The sequence below is a fragment of the Odontomachus brunneus genome, unplaced genomic scaffold (genome assembly GCF_010583005.1).
Source record: "Odontomachus brunneus isolate Ranch 3 - 2012 unplaced genomic scaffold, Obru_v1 Obru_scaffold_354, whole genome shotgun sequence".
Classification (NCBI taxonomy): domain Eukaryota; kingdom Metazoa; phylum Arthropoda; class Insecta; order Hymenoptera; family Formicidae; genus Odontomachus; species Odontomachus brunneus.
The window spans coordinates 1-18,880 of record NW_022639804.1 but is presented as its reverse complement, the minus strand read 5'-3'; the positions used below and the strand labels follow the sequence as shown (position 1 = coordinate 18,880).

The 18,880-nt window shown below is 30.3% G+C and overlaps 2 protein-coding genes across 2 annotated transcripts in view; both read left to right on the top strand.

Annotated features, from left to right (window-relative positions):
* The window catches only part of LOC116853541, a 27,497-nt gene extending 9,641 nt beyond the window's left edge, over positions 1-17,856 (top strand). The window contains exons 6-11 of the mRNA XM_032834662.1: positions 8,340-8,617; positions 8,699-8,798; positions 15,100-15,221; positions 15,288-15,387; positions 16,666-16,821; positions 17,659-17,856. Of these exons, the coding sequence (XP_032690553.1) occupies positions 8,340-8,617; positions 8,699-8,798; positions 15,100-15,221; positions 15,288-15,387; positions 16,666-16,821; positions 17,659-17,712 (810 nt within the window). The 3' untranslated portion in view covers positions 17,713-17,856. The remainder of the gene's footprint in view (positions 1-8,339; positions 8,618-8,698; positions 8,799-15,099; positions 15,222-15,287; positions 15,388-16,665; positions 16,822-17,658) is intronic.
* LOC116853547 (odorant receptor 49b-like) lies at positions 8,926-9,417 on the top strand. Its single transcript, XM_032834665.1, has 2 exons — positions 8,926-9,081; positions 9,146-9,417. Exons 1-2 carry the CDS (start codon positions 8,998-9,000, stop codon positions 9,380-9,382), a joined length of 321 nt encoding a protein of 106 aa, XP_032690556.1. The 5' UTR covers positions 8,926-8,997; the 3' UTR covers positions 9,383-9,417.
* Positions 17,857-18,880: the final 1,024 nt, after the last annotated feature.

Sequence of the window (18,880 nt, the reverse complement as noted above, 5' to 3'; positions counted from 1 at the left end):
ACCTTTCCAAGGTCGCAAAAACAATTTTTTCATAAGACAAGTTTGATGTAAAATTTTCCGCTCTTTCGAAATCCGCAGTCAAAAATAGGGTGTCCCATTAGAAAAAACCATCGTGACCTTGAAGTAACCTTCAAAATTGACCTCAAGGTCAAAACCAATGGTACAATTGAATGACCCCCTCTGTCCTGGTCAACTTTTATCTAAACCATTTTTTTGTAGATACCGTAATTTGGAAGATATTCGGATCCATAGACTAAAATGACTCACCCTGTATATTAATGTATCATATTTTACGTACGAGAAAGACACGAGAAAACGGAAGCTATATAGTGAATGATCCGATATAAGAATGCTATATAACATAGATGTAATGCAAATAAATGTTTGTTATATAATATATTATATTTTAGTTATATTGGTGTTATATAATTATAACCTGTAAATAACAGAGAATTATAACAGTTCTAAAGCACAGTTAGATATCAATTATAAAAGAAAATTATGTAATTTTAACATTAATAACGTATAACATCCGTTATATTACGTGTTACTTCTATGTTATATAATAGTTATATTCTGTGTTTGTTGGGTAGGATACTCAGAAAGTCAGAATAAAAGTTAACGCGGTGTACGGAGACTAAAAGTGTGAATGAACGACAAATATAAACGAACGTACGAATGTATACGATTACGAACGAATAAATGCACGAATGAGCGTATATATATCTGAGCTCGTGGCACGGAGTAAAACTACTAAAAAAAGGAGTAAAAATTGTGCTTACGATTATGTGCTCGCGGCGCGGAGTCGCGGTATTTAAAGAGTATTCTGAGTCGGGATAGTTTTTCCAAGACAGAAAACTTCCAAGGCAGAAAATTTCTCGGAGTAGGATTAACAGAATGCCGTCTTACCCTTAATTATCATTGACCGTGGCCAATGATAATTTGGGAATTTAGTTTATGATTTGGGAATTTATTTTATGATTTCGACAATTGAGCTAGAAAAGCAGAATTTCGTGTGGGTGGGGCGAGTTTTGCTTATTAGATGCACGTAGGGAGGTGAGGAGTAATCATGTGCCCTTCGACGTATGGTCCGACAGTAATAAAAGGGTTTAATTAGTGTAAAAAAACACGAAAGCGATAAATTTATCTATTGGGCTATAAAGATACAGTCTTCTACGATTGTGATACAAGTGCATAGGGTTTGCTTATAAGTTGGGCTTTGTTCTGATCGATCGAGTCATCTGGATTTCCGTTAGATCGTGTTAGCTTAGAAATTTATATAATAAGTGTGACGGATCCAGTAAACATTAATCTTTACGACTAAATATTCTATGAATTCTTAGTTAGAATTTGATAGGACAAGTGCATTGAACTCATAAACAGTTTTAATCTGTACGACTGGATATCCTATGAAATCTATAAGTTCTTTGATCATGGAAAACGTGGTTCACTACGTGCGCTCGTTCGAATTCGTGATAATTCAAGAATAATAAATAAATATTGTGGAGTCCCGCAGGACGTAACATATACATAGATGTCTATTTCATTATATTATAAAATATATAATGTTTATAATTATAGTTGATATGTTATGTATACACGTGGAAAGTGGAAGTTGATTAATTTGCTAGTTTATTTTGTTTATATAATCAAACTAAACGATTTACTATAATCATTTATTTTTATTATATATAAAAAGAACTGGTTTTTATTCATAATATTTTTATGTTATAGCTAGTGAAAACGTCGTTGGGCTACTTGTCAATGTTATTGGCGATAAAAGATTAGATGGAAATAATGTCAGAAGAAATTTCATACACTAATTCTGCGTAGATGATGGACTATTACACGTTTAAGATTAAATGAATAAATTTGTTTATATGCACTATGTAACATAGTTCCTATAGAAGAAATATACACTTTTTCACTACATTAATTTAGAACTATATAAATTATTTATCTCTAAGGTTCAGTTCGACAACCTCCAATTAATTTAACTGGCTGGTCATTCCATTGGACTTGATTAATCGTATTTGACATTAAGAAGAGTTAATCAGAATTAACCAGTCACCATTGAGACATAACCGGTAATTAAAATTAAATATACGTTATGGAATTTGGCCTAAATACAGAAAGCTATTTACTTTTTAATTGTTCCGATCTGATTCATGTGTCAAATATGAGAGGATTAAAAAGCATACTATTTGAGAAATGATAATCAAATAATATTTTAATTCTTAATGTTTTTGTGAGTATGAGTACACGCGCGCCTAAATATTATATTTAAATTCTTTTCTATGTAATGTAGTTCTTTTATATTATTCAAAGCAACAAAAATTTTGATATCAATTTGTATCTTCTAAATATGGAATGAAATATGGAATGGGAGATTTAAAATAAATATTTATTTGTTACGTAAGTTTGGACAGTATTGTTCTAAATTTTCTGTTTGATACTGAAGAAAGTACAAATCAGGATCGAATTTCGTTACTACTTGCGAGTGATGAATTCTGTTTTGTATTTATTAATTACATCAGATATTTGTGGCCGTATCTTGAACTTTTGTTAATTCCTTACTCTCTCTTTCGTTCAACATAATTGTATGACTCATTGTTCCGAATAGCAAAAGCAATTTTTATTTATAAAAGAATTGGATTCAAGCAACTATATAGCAAGCAAGCAAATATAGACAAATAAAATAAAATTGATCATTATTTAAGGGCCGAGGAAGATTTCTCGCAAAGACTCTAAAGAGAACTACAAATTATAATATATATAATTTTTATACCCAAAATTGTGCTAGCCAACATGTTTTGGTATTAGAATAAAATGAGCATGCTGCAACGTATTCATATTTCTATTACTACACAAAAAAATGTTCAATTTACAGAATTTTTGGAAACGCGGTCTAGACAACGTTATAATATCTCAAAATTCTTAAGGTGACTTAAAAAGTTATCATAAAGACAATCATTAAGCTATCTTTAAGATGTCTAAATTTATTCGTTTTATTTATTTATTTATTTATTTATTTATTATTCGTTTTTTAATTGAAGGTGTCTTAAAAACACTGTTTTAAGACACCTTTGAGACATTATTTTAAGACGTCTTAAAGACATTCTGTTCAAAACTATTTTAAAATTACTTTAAAACACTTTTATATGTGTATTGAATTACAGATTTCTAGAATTATATGAACTTCTTGGACGTTGAAAAGGAGGAAAGATGTTTTACTTAATATTTGTTTATTTGCAGTAGTCGAAAATTATAATTAAATTGTGGATTTGCTTATCCGTTTGTTGCATCTGCTCAGAGTTAAGAGGGTCGATGATAAAGGAAGACAATGATATCCGGTCTTGTGTGATTTAAAGTTTATCCCGAATATTACTATTATACTATTGATTGTCATTGATCCCTAATCCTTGAGCAATGACGCAGATGAGCAGAAAATTCACAAACTAATTATAATTTTAAAGAAAATTACGTAGATAATTATGTAGAAAAAAAGAAATTTTTATTGAGCGTACAATAATTTAATTAAAAACTAACAAATCATACAAATTCATTATTTAATAAGTTCTGTAAGATTTTTTCCCTTATTGAATTATTTTCCATACACAATGCTCACAAAGATTAAAAAAAAGATTGTAATGGTATCTCCTGTAACAGCTCTATTGTAAAATGAGCATATATATTATAGGAGCGCAGCCCCCCGCTAGTCGTTCGAGATTGTCGCTCATTGTTTGTTAAAAAGTTATTGATGAAAGAAGTTCGAAAAATATATTACAATTTTTTGATACTGTATACCGTTAACGAGCAATATCGAACAACTAGCGGGGGGCTGCGCCCCCCGCACCTCCCCTCAAAACTAACCTAACCCAACCTATCGTTACATTAAGTGTCAGTCATTCTTTATTAAAGTGTTTAATTTTTGTATTATTGTGACGATAGGTTGGGTTAGGTTAGTTTTAAGGGAGTGTGCGGGGGACGTAGCCTCCCGCTAGTTGTTCGATATCGCACTTATCTTTCGATATTGCTCGTTAACGGGACACAGTATCGAAAAATTGTAATATATTTTTCGGACTTCTTTCATCAATAATTTTTTAACAAACAATGAGCGACGGCTAAAATCTTCAGAAGGTCACTCAGAAGGGTGACCTCTATGACATATGTCAAGATCAGGCTGATCTGAGGTGGCGCCCTTTTTCTACACCTTTACCAAAGCAACTTTGAGAGAATTTTTAATAAACTTATTTTACCTTACAATCACCTTCATTTCTTCTTGGCATTCAAACCATCAAGATGCGTAAAATCTTAGTGATGATAACCGTCTAAGTAAGATACAACTTTCACCGAGATCAAAATAATCAAACATTATCGCAACAAAAAGATAACAATGAAACAACAAGCATTTTTAAAATATTGCATATTTGGGAAAACATGCGTGATGTTTGCATGTATCTAAGTTCTGCTTCGATGACATCTCTTCTGATTTTAAGAAAGACTTAAACATAAAGGATCAGTCGATATAAACGAATGAATACTTTCATTGAATAAGTAGCTCGCTTATTTTCGAATAGCAAATTACCTGTTCACAAAACCTGCTTTAATGTATGGCGGTTAAATGCCATTTGTTAGCTTTGTTTCGTCAGGGTAGAGAATATGGTAAATAAGAATAGAGTAATGCTTTATCGTCAGGAATATGTATAAAGTTGTATTAGGTTGCCGTATGCCCGAGTGTAATACAAGGAAAGAACAATCTCTTAAATCGGCGTAGCGGCACGTAACTCTAACTCGAAGCTCTCTGCGACACACACACACTCCTTCTCCTCGGCGAGTCTCTTCGACACACACTCTATTCAGATGGCGCACGCTTTTCTCTCTCACGCCTGCGCGAACATCGAACACGCATCGATTGGCGGGCGACGCTGCCTCGACTTAACCAAACGCGCCTAATTCAATTCAAATATTTCACACATTAGTTTCCTTATCGTCGTACATCACTATCGATTATTATCTAAAAGGGTTTACAAAGATGTACGCAGATGGTAGGATTGAATTCTTTCCGTACTGAGCACGCGCAGAATCACTGTGTAACTTAATCGTGAAGAGCGTCTCAGTCAGACGACAAATTTCGTCCCGCGAACTTCAATGAGTCTCAACAAAGGTAGAAACCGTTTCATAAAATAAAAAAAATTAAAAAGTTTCCAGCGCAGTTTTTTTTTAAATTGCATAATCTTATTGTGAAATAATTATGTAACGCAATAGAGTACACGAAACAAACGATTGCGTGTGAACACAAGTGTCGAAATGAAAAATTTTTGTCCCGGATTATCAGTGAAAATTAATCATTACAAATAACAATTACAATTCGATCAATGATAAACGTAACAGCAACACAAATTAAAAAAAAAAGATAACAAATGGGTCGCTTCGAAATGTGGCGTGTTAATCTTTGCATCAAGGAAAATATGTGTCATGTGTTTAGTACATGCTTCATATTTTATTAATCATAAAATTTTGATGCTTTATTTTATACCTTATATTACATAATTTTGTATTGAGTTACGCAATAATAACGGTGGCATGTCCAATTATTACGTACTGTTTGCTTAAATGAATATCGCAGAATATGATCATATATTTCTATTAATCATAAAAATTTATTTTTAATAATTAATAAAATTAATTAATTAATTAATTAATTTATCAAAGGTTATACGCCCAGCAAAAAAAGCATTATCAAATGAATACATTGGAAATTATTTAAAGTATTACTTTTTAAAAGAACACATAGAATCCTGTTACTTTTATATAGTCAGTGATAGTGACGATTAGATAAAAGAAGTAATATTTGCCGTTTGTCCTTTATTGCAGAAGTTCATAAAAAACATGCTATATCCTGAGCAGTCTATAGATCCGTCGCGTGTAACTTCGTATTTCCACGACAGGATGCAAAAGTTGGGATAAAAGTTTATTTTAGTTCCGTGTATTAGCAAAAAATATTCGCTTTCGACGTACAAATTGATTACAGTGTTTTTGCGCGCTAAAGTTCGAATATCGCGAAGTATAAACGACAAAAAAGAGTGTACTTGGAACGCAAAAACACTCTAACCAATCTATATCTATATCTATCTCGCTGAGAACGAATATTTTTTTGCCAACATACGGAACTAAAATAAACTTCCATATCAGCTCTTGCAAAATATCGTGAAAGTGTAAAGTTCTATGCGACGGATCCATAAACTACTACTGATATAGCATGATTTCTATGTACTTCTGCAATAAAATACTAAGAGCTTCCCTTTAAACGGGAAGCGTTTAATAAATAATACATTAAGCAACATGTTTAATATATTCATTTGACAAATGTGTCATATTGGAGTAATTAGTGAAAAAAAATTTTTATGATTATTATATGTATCATGTTTTGTTCTGACTGCTTTCGATAGAGACTAAAGCAGGAACTGTAACTCCTGCTTTATAAATAAAAAGATAAATAAACAGTAATCTTTGTTTTGAGGATTAACTTAAAAAAATGTTATATTTACAATTCTTAACCGTGTGTCTGATTAAAGAATATAAGTGCGTAAATAGGAATAATCAGTGGAAAAGTTAATTTGAGTTGAAAAATATACATGTGAAGTGGTAATTTTATTTTGTATTTTGTGTGTTACTTATTCGATTTTAATATCGACATCATCTCACTCAAATGTAAATATAAAATAACGCAAAAAATAACATTTTTTCTGAAATTTAACTTTGTCAGATTTGAGTTACACGTTCACCTTGAGTCGCCAATGCTTACGAATTTTTGGCGTATGGCCTGACCCACATATTCCCCTGAATGAATTCCGTCGGCCGAATTTAAGGTACATGCTTGCTATGTGCCTTCTAATCTTTTACGTGTTTATACCCCAAATTACAAATATATTTCGTATTCGGGGTAACATGATGTTAATGGTGGAATGCATTGCCTCAGTGAACTACAGCTCGCTGGCATTCTACAAATTGATTGTTACCCGGTATCACGGTGAAAGTAAGTGATCACGCTTTTTATTATAATAACATGATATAAATTAGTTACTATTTGCTTTTCGCCGAGAATTATTAATGTCAAGAGCCGTGTCTCTATGAAACATATCATATAATAGAATAATCACTATTGCGTGGGGCACTTGTTTTGCATGTAAATGCAATATATTTTAATAGTTTTTAAATTTTTTTTTTAAATATGGGATATATTTATACATGTATGTATATAATTTTATATATATAAATATACAGGGTGTTCAACGTAATAGTGCACATAATTTTTTAGGCCGGTAGTGTAAAGAAAAGTTTGTTAGGTGAATATTTATCTATCTCATGCATGCTAAAATATGCAATAAAAAAATTTTTGGAAAAAACATTTTTTTACAGAAAGTCAAGGTTACCTTGAATTTTTTAAGTGACACCATGCTATTTTTTTCATAATATTGTAGAAAATAAAGACGAATTCAAGTCACAATAAGAAATGTCGTTTTTATTCAGATTTAACATGAAATTTACAGTATTATTTTAAATAACACTTATAAGCTCCATCTGAAATACTTATAAGCTGACTATCTGAAATCTCAATATAAACACTGAAAGTTATCTAGCTATCAATTTTCGTATAATAAATTAATAACATTCATCATTATGAGTGGGTACCAGTATTTTCCGAGCCTTCTTCCCAAGTGAATATTAATTGTTGTTCAATAGCAGCAATGAATAATTATTCTAATTCGGAAAAAGTTGATATGTTATTGATATTTGGTGAATGTAGAAGAAATTCTGGTGAAGCTGAATAAAAGCGACATTTCTTATAGTGCATTGAATTCGTCTTGAAGTCCTCTACAATATTGTAGAAAAAATAGCATAGTGCCATTTAAAAAATTCAAAGTGATCTTGACTTTTTTATGAAAAAAATGTTTTTCCAAAATTTTTTATTGCATGTCGTAGCACGCATGAGATAGATGAAGGTTTACCTTATAAATTTTTCTTTACACTATCGAAAGTGTTTAAAAAATTATGCGGACCGTTACGTTGAACACCCTGTATATATATAGTTTGGAAATTGACATTTTTATTAAGATATGTCTGATTTGAAAGCTCTGCGAACCCTGATGACATCGATCAAGACTGACTGGGTAACTTCCAGGAGAAAATGGGAACAAAACACAATGTTGAAAGTTGCAAGAACTGGAAGAAGCTTATGTTTTAGATGTTACGTGAGTCTTGCATGCACGACCGTGGTCTTCACAATTTTCAATATTTTAAAACTCTATCGAAATGTACATCACTCTCAACGAAATCTGGTCTATCAGTTTAACTATCCATATGGCATTCAGAAGACTCCAGTATATGTAATTACTTATTTTACTCAAATGTCGGCTGCTTTGTATGGGGCTGCAATCAACTCCACCGTCGACACCTTTATCGCACTACTTTTGCTGCACATTTGCGCGCAGCTGATTAATCTGCGTATAACACTTAACGAATGGGTCGAGAATCTAACTGAGAAATCTATACTTTCCACCGATTTTAAGAAAGGCCTTAGTGCGATCGTGCTACGTCACGAGGATCTTATCAGGTATATTAGAGAAATCTTGCAGATATATTAGAGAAGTCTTGATTGAATATTGTAAAAGATTGAATCATATGGATTTTTAAGGAACGCTAAGACAATCGATGATTGCTACAGTACAGTTTTACTTATGCACATCGTGATTGCTACTTTTCAGCTGTGCTTTGAAAGTTTTCAGGTTTACACGGTAAGTAGATCTGTACGTCCTCCCTTTTATTTTTATATATAACTAATAATAATACATTATTAAGACTACATGCGATAAGAACGCAGTAGATTGCACTATAGCTTACAAGAATGTTTACACTTAAGTGTATCTATCGAAATGAAAAATACGATATTTTCAGATAATAACGGACAAGAATGGGAGTGTCTCCCTCCTTAAAATGTTCTTTGTCGCGCTTTATGCCAATCTATTGTTACTACATTTATATATGTATTGCTACTCAGCTGAGAAACTTATAACAGAGGTAAAGAATGACGAATTGTGCTCGATCCATCATTTATGCGACACAGAACATGTTATACTTTCAGAGTACCGGCATAGCATACAGTGTGTACGAATGCAAATGGTACGATCTACCAACGAAATACGCAAAAGATTTAATGTTAATCGTCTATCGATCTATGATTCCACTCAGATTGACAGCTGGGAAATTCAATACGTTTTCGATTGAGTTGTTTGGATCGGTAAGATATCTGCGAAAAGAATACACAATTTCCTATTCAATTTTTATACAAAGATTCCTATTTTATTATATTATAAAATAGATAATATTTATAATTATAATATTTATAATTATATAGTTGATATGTAATATATACACGTGGAAAATAGAAGTTGATTAATTTGCCAGTTGATTAATTTGCTAGTTTACAATTGTCAATATCTTGTTTATATAATTAAACTAACTACTCTGTTATAATTATTTATATTTATTATATATAAAAAGAAACTGATTTTCACTTGTGATCATTTTATGTTATTTAGCTGGTGAAAACATCGATGGGATATTTATCAATGTTATTGACGATAAAAGATTAGATGGAAATAATGTTAGAAGTAATTTTATACTGATACTCCATAGATGATTGATCACTAGTCGTTCGAGATTAAATAAATAAATTTATTTATATGCACAGTATGCAATATAGTTTCTATAGAAATATACACATTTTTGCGCAATAGCATAAATTATTTATTAGTATAATAAAGGAAGCTTTATATTGTACCTTTTAATTGTTTGGTTAATTTGTCCAATAACATTGCCAAAAGAGTAAGGGAAACAATTAAAAAACATACCATTTGAGCATGATAACCAAATAATATTTATTTTATGTCTGTGTATATAAGTGTGTGCGAACTCAAATGTTAAGTTCAAGATGGTGCTGTAAGTCACGATAATTAGCGGTTGAGTAATATTTTTATATCCATATAAATCTACCTCTTTCAAAATTATGATAAAAAAATAGTGCCAAGTTCACGCGCTTCCCCATATGAATAAGATTACACGAAATCAAAAGCTCCTATAAAACTATTTTATAAAATAATATGTCTAAAAATATTAAAACAAAATATTGTTATTTAAATTTTTATTTTCTATAAAAAAATGATATTTAGAGAGATCTCAGAATGATCTCAGAGAGATGGACTAAATGAAAATAATAATTATATATCAAATATTATTCTGTCAGATAAATAAAGTGCAACACTTTTCCTCGATAAGTTTCATAGCATCTTGTTCAATAAAACAGAGTTTGACATGCATTGCATTTTTCGGGAAGTGCGGGAAGTATATGAAAAAAGTGCGGATGTAATGCAGAAAGTGTACGGAAGTAAGATGGAATGAAAGCAAAAAACATGCGGGAATTCCGAAAAAAATGCGGGAAATATGCGATAATAATGCGGATTGATAGCGGAACAGCATAGAAATAATGCAAAATACTTGTGGAAAGTGTAAAGAAATATTATGGAAATAATGTAGCAAGAATCCAAAAAAATACGCGGAGAAGTGCGTATGTATTGCAAGTACGTATGTATTGCAGAATTTCATGTTGTACGTATATGCACGCGGTTCATGCTTCACTAAACCATCACGTGGCGTCATTTAATAGAGGGAAGTTAATTTAGACACTAGAACATTTCTTAATTGTAAAACTTGGGGTTTTTGTATTTAAAGTTGGAATAACTTTTACAAGACGCGAATAATAATAAAAATAGTTTTATTCAGCGGTTCTAAAGATCATTCCGAGGAGTATTCCAGTCATTATGTCATTCCTAAAAATAACGGATAGAATGCAGACCAATAAGAAATCATAATGTTCGAACTCATGGACCTAAGAATCTATAGACGGAGTATAAAGTGAGGTCATAGGCAAGGAGTTTGTGAAATTTACAAGAACGAAATCGTTCTCTTTTTTTCGCTTGTTGTCTCTTTCTATAAGTGGACACCGTCACCTGCGTAAATTTTGTTAAGTTTTCCTATACACACATGCCGTTTTGTATAATTTTGGATTGCTAATACTGCTCGTACTAATCCGAAAGAAAAATGTAATGCACAAATCGACCTGGAAAAAACAAGAATAGACTGAGCGTGTCTTTGTTTGGCAGTGAAGATTATGGCACGTATTAGTGAATTTTTCGGAATTAATTCCGATCGGAAACATTTAGTTATTTCCTAGACTTCTATTGTCTTTTCTAGAGGAAATAGAATTATTCCGATCGGAATTGGTTCCAACAAGTTTCATAATACGTAGAAAAAATACGCTCAGGTAAACAAGATAGAAAGTGTGTAGTTTTCTCTTTTTATTCACGCACGCGTAGTTAGATACAAACAATACATGATATACATGTATGTTAACTCTCCGTTAGTCGCAATATTTTAATCTTAAAAATAAATTTTCTTTTATTAACTCTTAGCTCAAATAGGTCAGGTACCAAAGTATATAAATAGTGAGGAACAAATTGACAAATAATAGATAGAACTGAATTAGGAATAAATAGATTAGAATAAATAAGATATTAATAATATGATACCTGTGTATCTCTATTGGATATTGCGACTAACGGAGGGTTGTGGGTATTTTAGATTTTCTTCCGCAGTGCATATGCAGCATTTTGTAACTATTTTATATTATTTTATAGTATTTTAATATATTTTAATATATTAATTCTCTTCTACAGATTATGATCATAACTTTATTTAACCACGTTCTACTATCTGTACACTTTTTCTCACTCTGACTCTCCACTCTTTTATCGTCCAAGAGAGAAAGATACACGGCACTTATTATCTTTTTCTACCTGGTCTTCAGATTTCACGCTTCACGCTGTTTATTCTTACTATGTCTGTAGTTGAACTAAAATCCCGTCGCGTCCCGTTCCCTTCTCTGTGCGTTTATTTGACGCAAAACGCTACTACATCTCTTGATAATAAAAATATGCCCGTCTTTACTCTTCTTTGCTTCAGTAATATTTCTTTTAATTTTGTGCAATAGCCAGAAATGCGGAATAATAGTTGATTTTAATGATTGAGTACCTTCATCGAGTGAGCATTTTTCTTATATTCGAAGAGGAAACACTGCGTTCGTAATAAATGGTTTAACGTATGACGATTGCATGTGCTATGTATTTCGTTATCGATTATCATCCGAAAGAGTCTATAAAGCTACTCACAGATGGTAACTATTGAATCTTCACTGTACTGAGCAAGCGCAAAATCACGGCACCTTAGTACGATCGCGAGGAGCGACTCAGTCAAACAATAATTTCCGTTACGCAAACTTCAATGAGTGTTAAGGAAGGTAGAACAAGTTTCTTTATAATAAAAGAGTAAGAAAGTTACATTGTGTCCTGTTAAAATTGTACATCGTGAAATATTTATTTAATGCAAGGCAGTTTATGTGATAACATGGAGTGTGCAAATTTTTTTCTTAACTTAAATATCGGCTAATTGTTATAAATTATTTTCGTATGATGTCAAACGTAATAGTAAATAAAAAGAAATTATTGAATATTTCACTCTCGACGTACTATACTTCGAATCGGAAAATGTGTTTTATTTTCAGTATTCTTATAATATATTTTGTTATACAAAACAAAATTTAAAATTTGTATAACTTACTTTTCTTATTTACACACTTAAAAAGTATCAGAATGGAACATTCTCAGACGATTATATTTTGTGTAATTGTTTAATTTTATTTGTTAAACATCTCACACTTTTTTAAAGAGAAATTTTATGAAATTTTAATTGATAATTGATAATTGTGTTATAAAGAAAATATTTATAATTTTATCGTTTCTCTCGTAAGAACATCTCGCAAAAATTATGTTTTATTATAACCAGTCTGTAGATCTGTCATAGAACTTTATAGTTCCATGAAAGTTTGTGAAAGTTGGCTTCGCAGTTTATTTTAGCTTTATACGATAGCAAAAAATATTCGCTGCAGAGACAGAGATGTACTAAAGTGTTTTTATGTGGCAAAGTTCGACATGTTGTAAAAAGCAAGCGTTTGAAATATTACCGTGAACGAATTGATTTTCGTTTCCGTCTACAGAAACTGAGAATTGTATTGCTCAGGAAGAGGGAATAACCTAAACAATAACCCTTTTTCCGAAATTAATTTAAAAAATTTTACATAATAATAACGAAAATATATATGCGCGAATAGAAGTAACAAAATTAGTAAAATACTTTAGACTTTAAAATGTTTCACCTCTTATTTCAAGATAATGATATTACGTTTAAACTCTTATTCTGTTATTCACCGGCAAAAATATTTACTTACATGAGTATAACCATAAGTTAATATAATAAGATATGACGACTTTTTTATGCAATTTAATTTTTTTAGACTTGTATTTCACGTTTGCTTTGAGTCGCCAATGTCTGCGCTTACTAGGTGTATGGCCTGATCCTTACATCTCTTTAAGAGATTTTCATCGACCCAGGTTAAGATTCATGATTGTAGTGTGTATTTTAAGCATTTATGTGTTTGTACCGCAAATGTTGAATGTGATACATTGTTGGGGTAACGTGGCTTTAATGGTGAAACATGTCGCCTCCGCTAATTTCAGCTTGATGACATTGTGCAAGCTGATTGTCACTTGGTATCACGGTGAAAGTAAGTGATAATTCTTTCCGAGATAGTAACAATAAATTTACAATATATTAACAATACAGTAACAATTAATTAATTAAGCGATATTAATTATTTAAGTACACTGAAATTTTAATCTGTTTTAATCTGCATATAATATAACATTGACTTATCATCCGAAATAATTTTACCAACTTACAGCAACAATTGTTCAATAATTTTTTAAACAAGTTTGGTACATTTTGACAAATAATATTTGTATCAGTAATCGGTCAACCAAAACTCTTCGTTTCATTTTTTAGATAAATTTAACTTTGTTGTATTCAGTGGATATGTATTATTTTATATTACATTTTATATTATATATTATATTATATTATATTATATTATATATATTATATATTTATATTATTTATATTATATTATATGTTATATTATATTTTATATTACTTTTATATTACATTTTATATTATTTTATATTATTTGTCAACTAAAACAATCACCGTTATTGTTTATGATATCTAGTCAACATATGATACATACATATTATTTAACATTGTTGTCTATTGTACATGTGTGTTCAATAAAATGAATTTAAATCGAATGATGCTATAGGATCAAAGATTCTATTTTATTTTACATTATATTATTTTATTTATATTTATTTATTTTATTATTTACATATATATTTTACTATTTATATATATTATTTATTTATTTTTATATTATTTTATTTTATTTATATTATTTAAAAAATCTTTAGTTTTATACAATATGCTATCAATTTTTATAGGTACTTTATATTTCTTACGAAATTTATTTATTAAAAATATAGTTTATTTAAATTATATATTTATATATGTTGAATTTTTATTATAAGCGGTTAAGTAGTCATTGAAATAGTGTTAGCATCCGAAAAGTCACGAAACGCCTTTGTAGATAATATATTCATGTTACCACATTATCTAATCAATTCCAAAATTTTATAACTTGCTCAATACATCATTTTTTATCTGGAAGCACTTCGCACACTAATAACTTCAGTCGTGGCCGACTGGACAATTTCAAAGGAATCTTGGGAACGAAACACAATGCTGAAGATCGCGCAGCGTGGAAGAAACATGTCTCTCAAATGTTATATGTGTTCCATATTCGGAATCGCACTCTACTTATTTGGCAACCTGTTGAAGTTACATCGAAATTTGTATCAGCCTGTCGGTCAACGAAAGCTTGTTTATCACTTTGATTATCCCTATAACAGCCAAAAAAGTCCAAACTATGAAATTACCTACTTTATTCAGCTGTTAGGCGGCATGTATACGGCCCTTGTCAATGCTACTGTTGACAGCTTCGTCCTGATGCTCTTATTGCACATATCCGCGCAGCTAATAAATCTGCGTGTGACGCTTAACAAACAGGTCAAGAAACTAACAGACAAATCTATATCCTCCGCAATATTTAAGAAGGACTTGGTTGCAATCATCGTACAGCACGAAAATCTTATCAGGTACATGAGCGAAATTTTTGCATGTGCTTTAATTCTGTATAAGATTTAATCATACAAATTTTAAAGGAGCGCTGAAACTATTGATGACTGCTACAGCACAGTATTATTAGTGTATATGATAGCCATCACTTTTCAGCTGTGCTTCGAGAGTTTTCAGCTTTATGCAGTAAGTATACAGAAAAAAAATATGATACATATAATCAGAAATATTTGGTTTTGAGCAGCATATTTATATTACTTTATTTATCTTCCACATTCAGACATATCATCCCAGCGAACACAGAATATAACTATTATATAATATAAAAGTTACACGTAATTTAATGGATGTTATACGTTATTAGTGTTAAAGTTACATAATTTTCTTTTATAATTGCAATTTAACTGTGTTTTAGAACTATTATAATACTGTGTTATTTATAAGTTATAATTATATAACACCAACATAACTAAAATATAACAGGTTATATAACAAGTGTTTATTTGCATTACATCTATGTTATATAGCATTCTTATCTAGATATCGGATCATTCACTAGATGGCTTCCGTTTTTTCGTGTCTTTCTCGTATGTAAAATATGATGTATTAATATATATAAAATCAATAATCACAAAATGGCACAACTTATATTATGGAGTCCACTTTTATAGTGAAGTGGTACACTTTTTGATTAGTGGAAATTATTCTTGCAGTAGTAATTCTTCCATTTAAATATAGAAAGATGGAAATGAATAAATGAAAATAGTTGTAATAGTATAAAATGCCTGAAGACATGCTGAGACATTAGACGTCTAGAATGACTCTAGGATGATTCTGAAATATCTTTATACACATAACTATTCAATAACAAAAGAAATAATAGAAGTTATATGCATATATTTTGCATCCAGTTGTATAGTACATAATTAGTCTTTCCATATTTTATTATTAAATCTATTTGACACAACTAGATTTACATAAAATAAATATTATTTTTATATTATTATTTATATTATTATTATTTATATATAAAACAATATTATTTTTTCCATGTAAATAATATATTTAAGATAAGTTGTCGATAACTGACGATAATCTTCATATATTTTTAGTGATATATTGTTAAGAGCACGCGACAAGATTATATTGCATTATATTTCTATAAAATTATTTTAAGTTATTATAATATATATAAAATGCATATAATAATAATAATAATAATAATAATAATGTAACATATGCATTCACCAAAATCGGAAATCGGAATTGTATTATTTTCAGATTATGACAAGCAAAAGTGCGAATATTTCCGTTATCGAAATAGGTTTCCTTACGTTTTATGTCGCAGTTGTGATGATACACTTATACTTTTATTGTTACTCTGCTGAAAGACTGATGACGGAGGTAAATAACAAATTATATTCCTTAATAACGACTTATACAACGTTGGAATCTCGTTTTTAGAGTACTAGTATGGCACATGGCGTGTACGAATGCAAATGGTATGATTTGCCGCCAAAAGATGCGAAAGACTTGATGTTTATAGTGTATCGATCTAGGATTCCACTTAGATTGACAGCTGGAAAATTCGGTACTTTTTCGCTAGAGATGTTTGGAACGGTAAATTTTTTGCTAAAGGATTGCATAATTTTCTATGTATAATTGTATAATGAATGTCTTCTTTACATAATAACCGCACACAGAAAAATGCATACTGCATTCAAATAAATTATTCCAAGTATTTTTTAAGTTTATATATCCGAAAATTTATCATATTTATTCTAAGCATCAAATATATTAATACTACATCCTAAATTCCAATGAGTTTTAGCATTTTAATAAAAAATATTAAAATAAAAATACGATTTGTTTACTACATCGAGCCAAACAAACTTTTTCTTGGATAGAATGTATATTTTATAATTAAAATAGAATTTTATAATTTTATAATTGTTATTATTGGAAAAACTTTATTATTATTTATTATTGGATAAATATTTTTCTTTTTACTATATAGGCAACAATAAGTTTTTTTAAATTTAGAATAAATATAATAATAAATATACTCTAAGAGAATATATTCTATGACCGGAATTCATAGTTAGATTTTATATTTAAAACCATCTGAAGTTCCCCTTCAAATACTTCGTAGCCAATGAAATGATCTGTACCTCATCTGAGCATGAACTTAAGATGGTTTTAAATATAAAACCTAACTATGAATACCGGCCTAGAAGTATTATCAAGAAAATATTCTTTGTTGGAAATATTCATTAACTAAATTAAGGAAAATAAACTGAGTAATCGTTTCTCTTATCGGTAGAATGATACATTTTTCTGAGTGCTTTGAGTGTACATTTTTATTGTTCTAGGATGTATATTTTGGATGTTGTTTGTCTATCATTACTGCACATAAAAATAGGAACAGAAATAAGTTTATTCTTTTTCCTATTGTAGACGGTGAAGACGTCAATGGGATATTTGTCTGTGTTATTAACAATGAGTAATTAGAGGAAACAGTGTTGGAAATGACAACATATTATTTCGACATAACTGATCGCCACTTCTTCTACTATAAATGACTGAACTTTTTTATATGCACTATATGTTAGATCATTTGTGTTAGACAAATACTTTTGTGTATAATATAAATGGTTTATCTCTAAAGGGACAATCTCTAAGACTATTTAATTGTTTTTTTCTTTCGCTTCATCTTTTAGCATATTAGTTAAGGACTTTAAGGAATGTAAATCATAAAGCGCTCAAGGAGTGTATTTTCAATGACACATTAAGGATCCTACTCATAAATTCACAGAATGCGTTAGTGTCGGCAAATGATGCTAGTCAGATAGATAGATACAAGCAAGTGCGGATGAATTCAAGACGCTCAAGGAGGACTAATGAATCATCAAGAAATGGTCTATTGCTTTCTTTCGCAACATATCTGTATATCAGCGAATATCGAGAGGAGTGGCAACTGAAAAAACACTTGAAAGGCTGCTAAACAAGCAAGACGTTGCGCCGCGACGATTACGCGAAAATGCGACGATGGTCACATGATAGCGACAAAAAGGAAATGAATATGATTCCTGCAAAGATTCAACCTGCTGAAAAATCAATGTTGATAAGTAAGTTATCTATCTGACAGCATTTAAAAAAATTTTTTTAAAGTTAGGGATTTTTTGCTCAGTTTGACGTGCTCTAATTACACATTGGCGTAAGTTGCGTCACACACTCTGTGAGTACGTGTATATGTGTGTGTGTGTGTGTGTGACATCTTTATTAGTTCGCTATAGCTTGTTACAAAATAACTTTAGCACATAGACTTTGTGGAAGAATACGCAGAAAAATAAATACGGAGAAAAATAATTTTGCTCTTTCAGCAAAATCGTCGTTGCTACTGCATATTTGTAATGACATAAAAAAATGTTAGTTGACGTATCTACAAATTTACGATGTATTTTATAAATTCGTTATCAGAGCAAAAGTAGTTTCGTTGTTAGGGTAGAAAAAATTTGTTGAGCATTTGTCCTAAGAATCACGTTAATTTGCTATTGCTGCAAAATAATGTATCCTTAGCAAATTTATTTGCTATCGGAACAAAACTGCAACTGCTTATATAAATCATGGCTCTTATAACAAAATAATTTGTAGATTCAGCAAATTATATCCAACAAAT

What these genes read in the sequence shown, in the direction of transcription:
- LOC116853547 (XM_032834665.1), top strand. Translation starts at nt 8,998, where the DNA reads ATGTTCTTTGTCGCGCTTTATGCCAATCTATTGTTACTACATTTATAT. An exon ending in CTGAGAAACTTATAACAGAG is followed by an intron (nt 9,082 to 9,145) that starts GTAAAGAATGAC and finishes TTATACTTTCAG; the next exon opens with AGTACCGGCATAGCATACAG.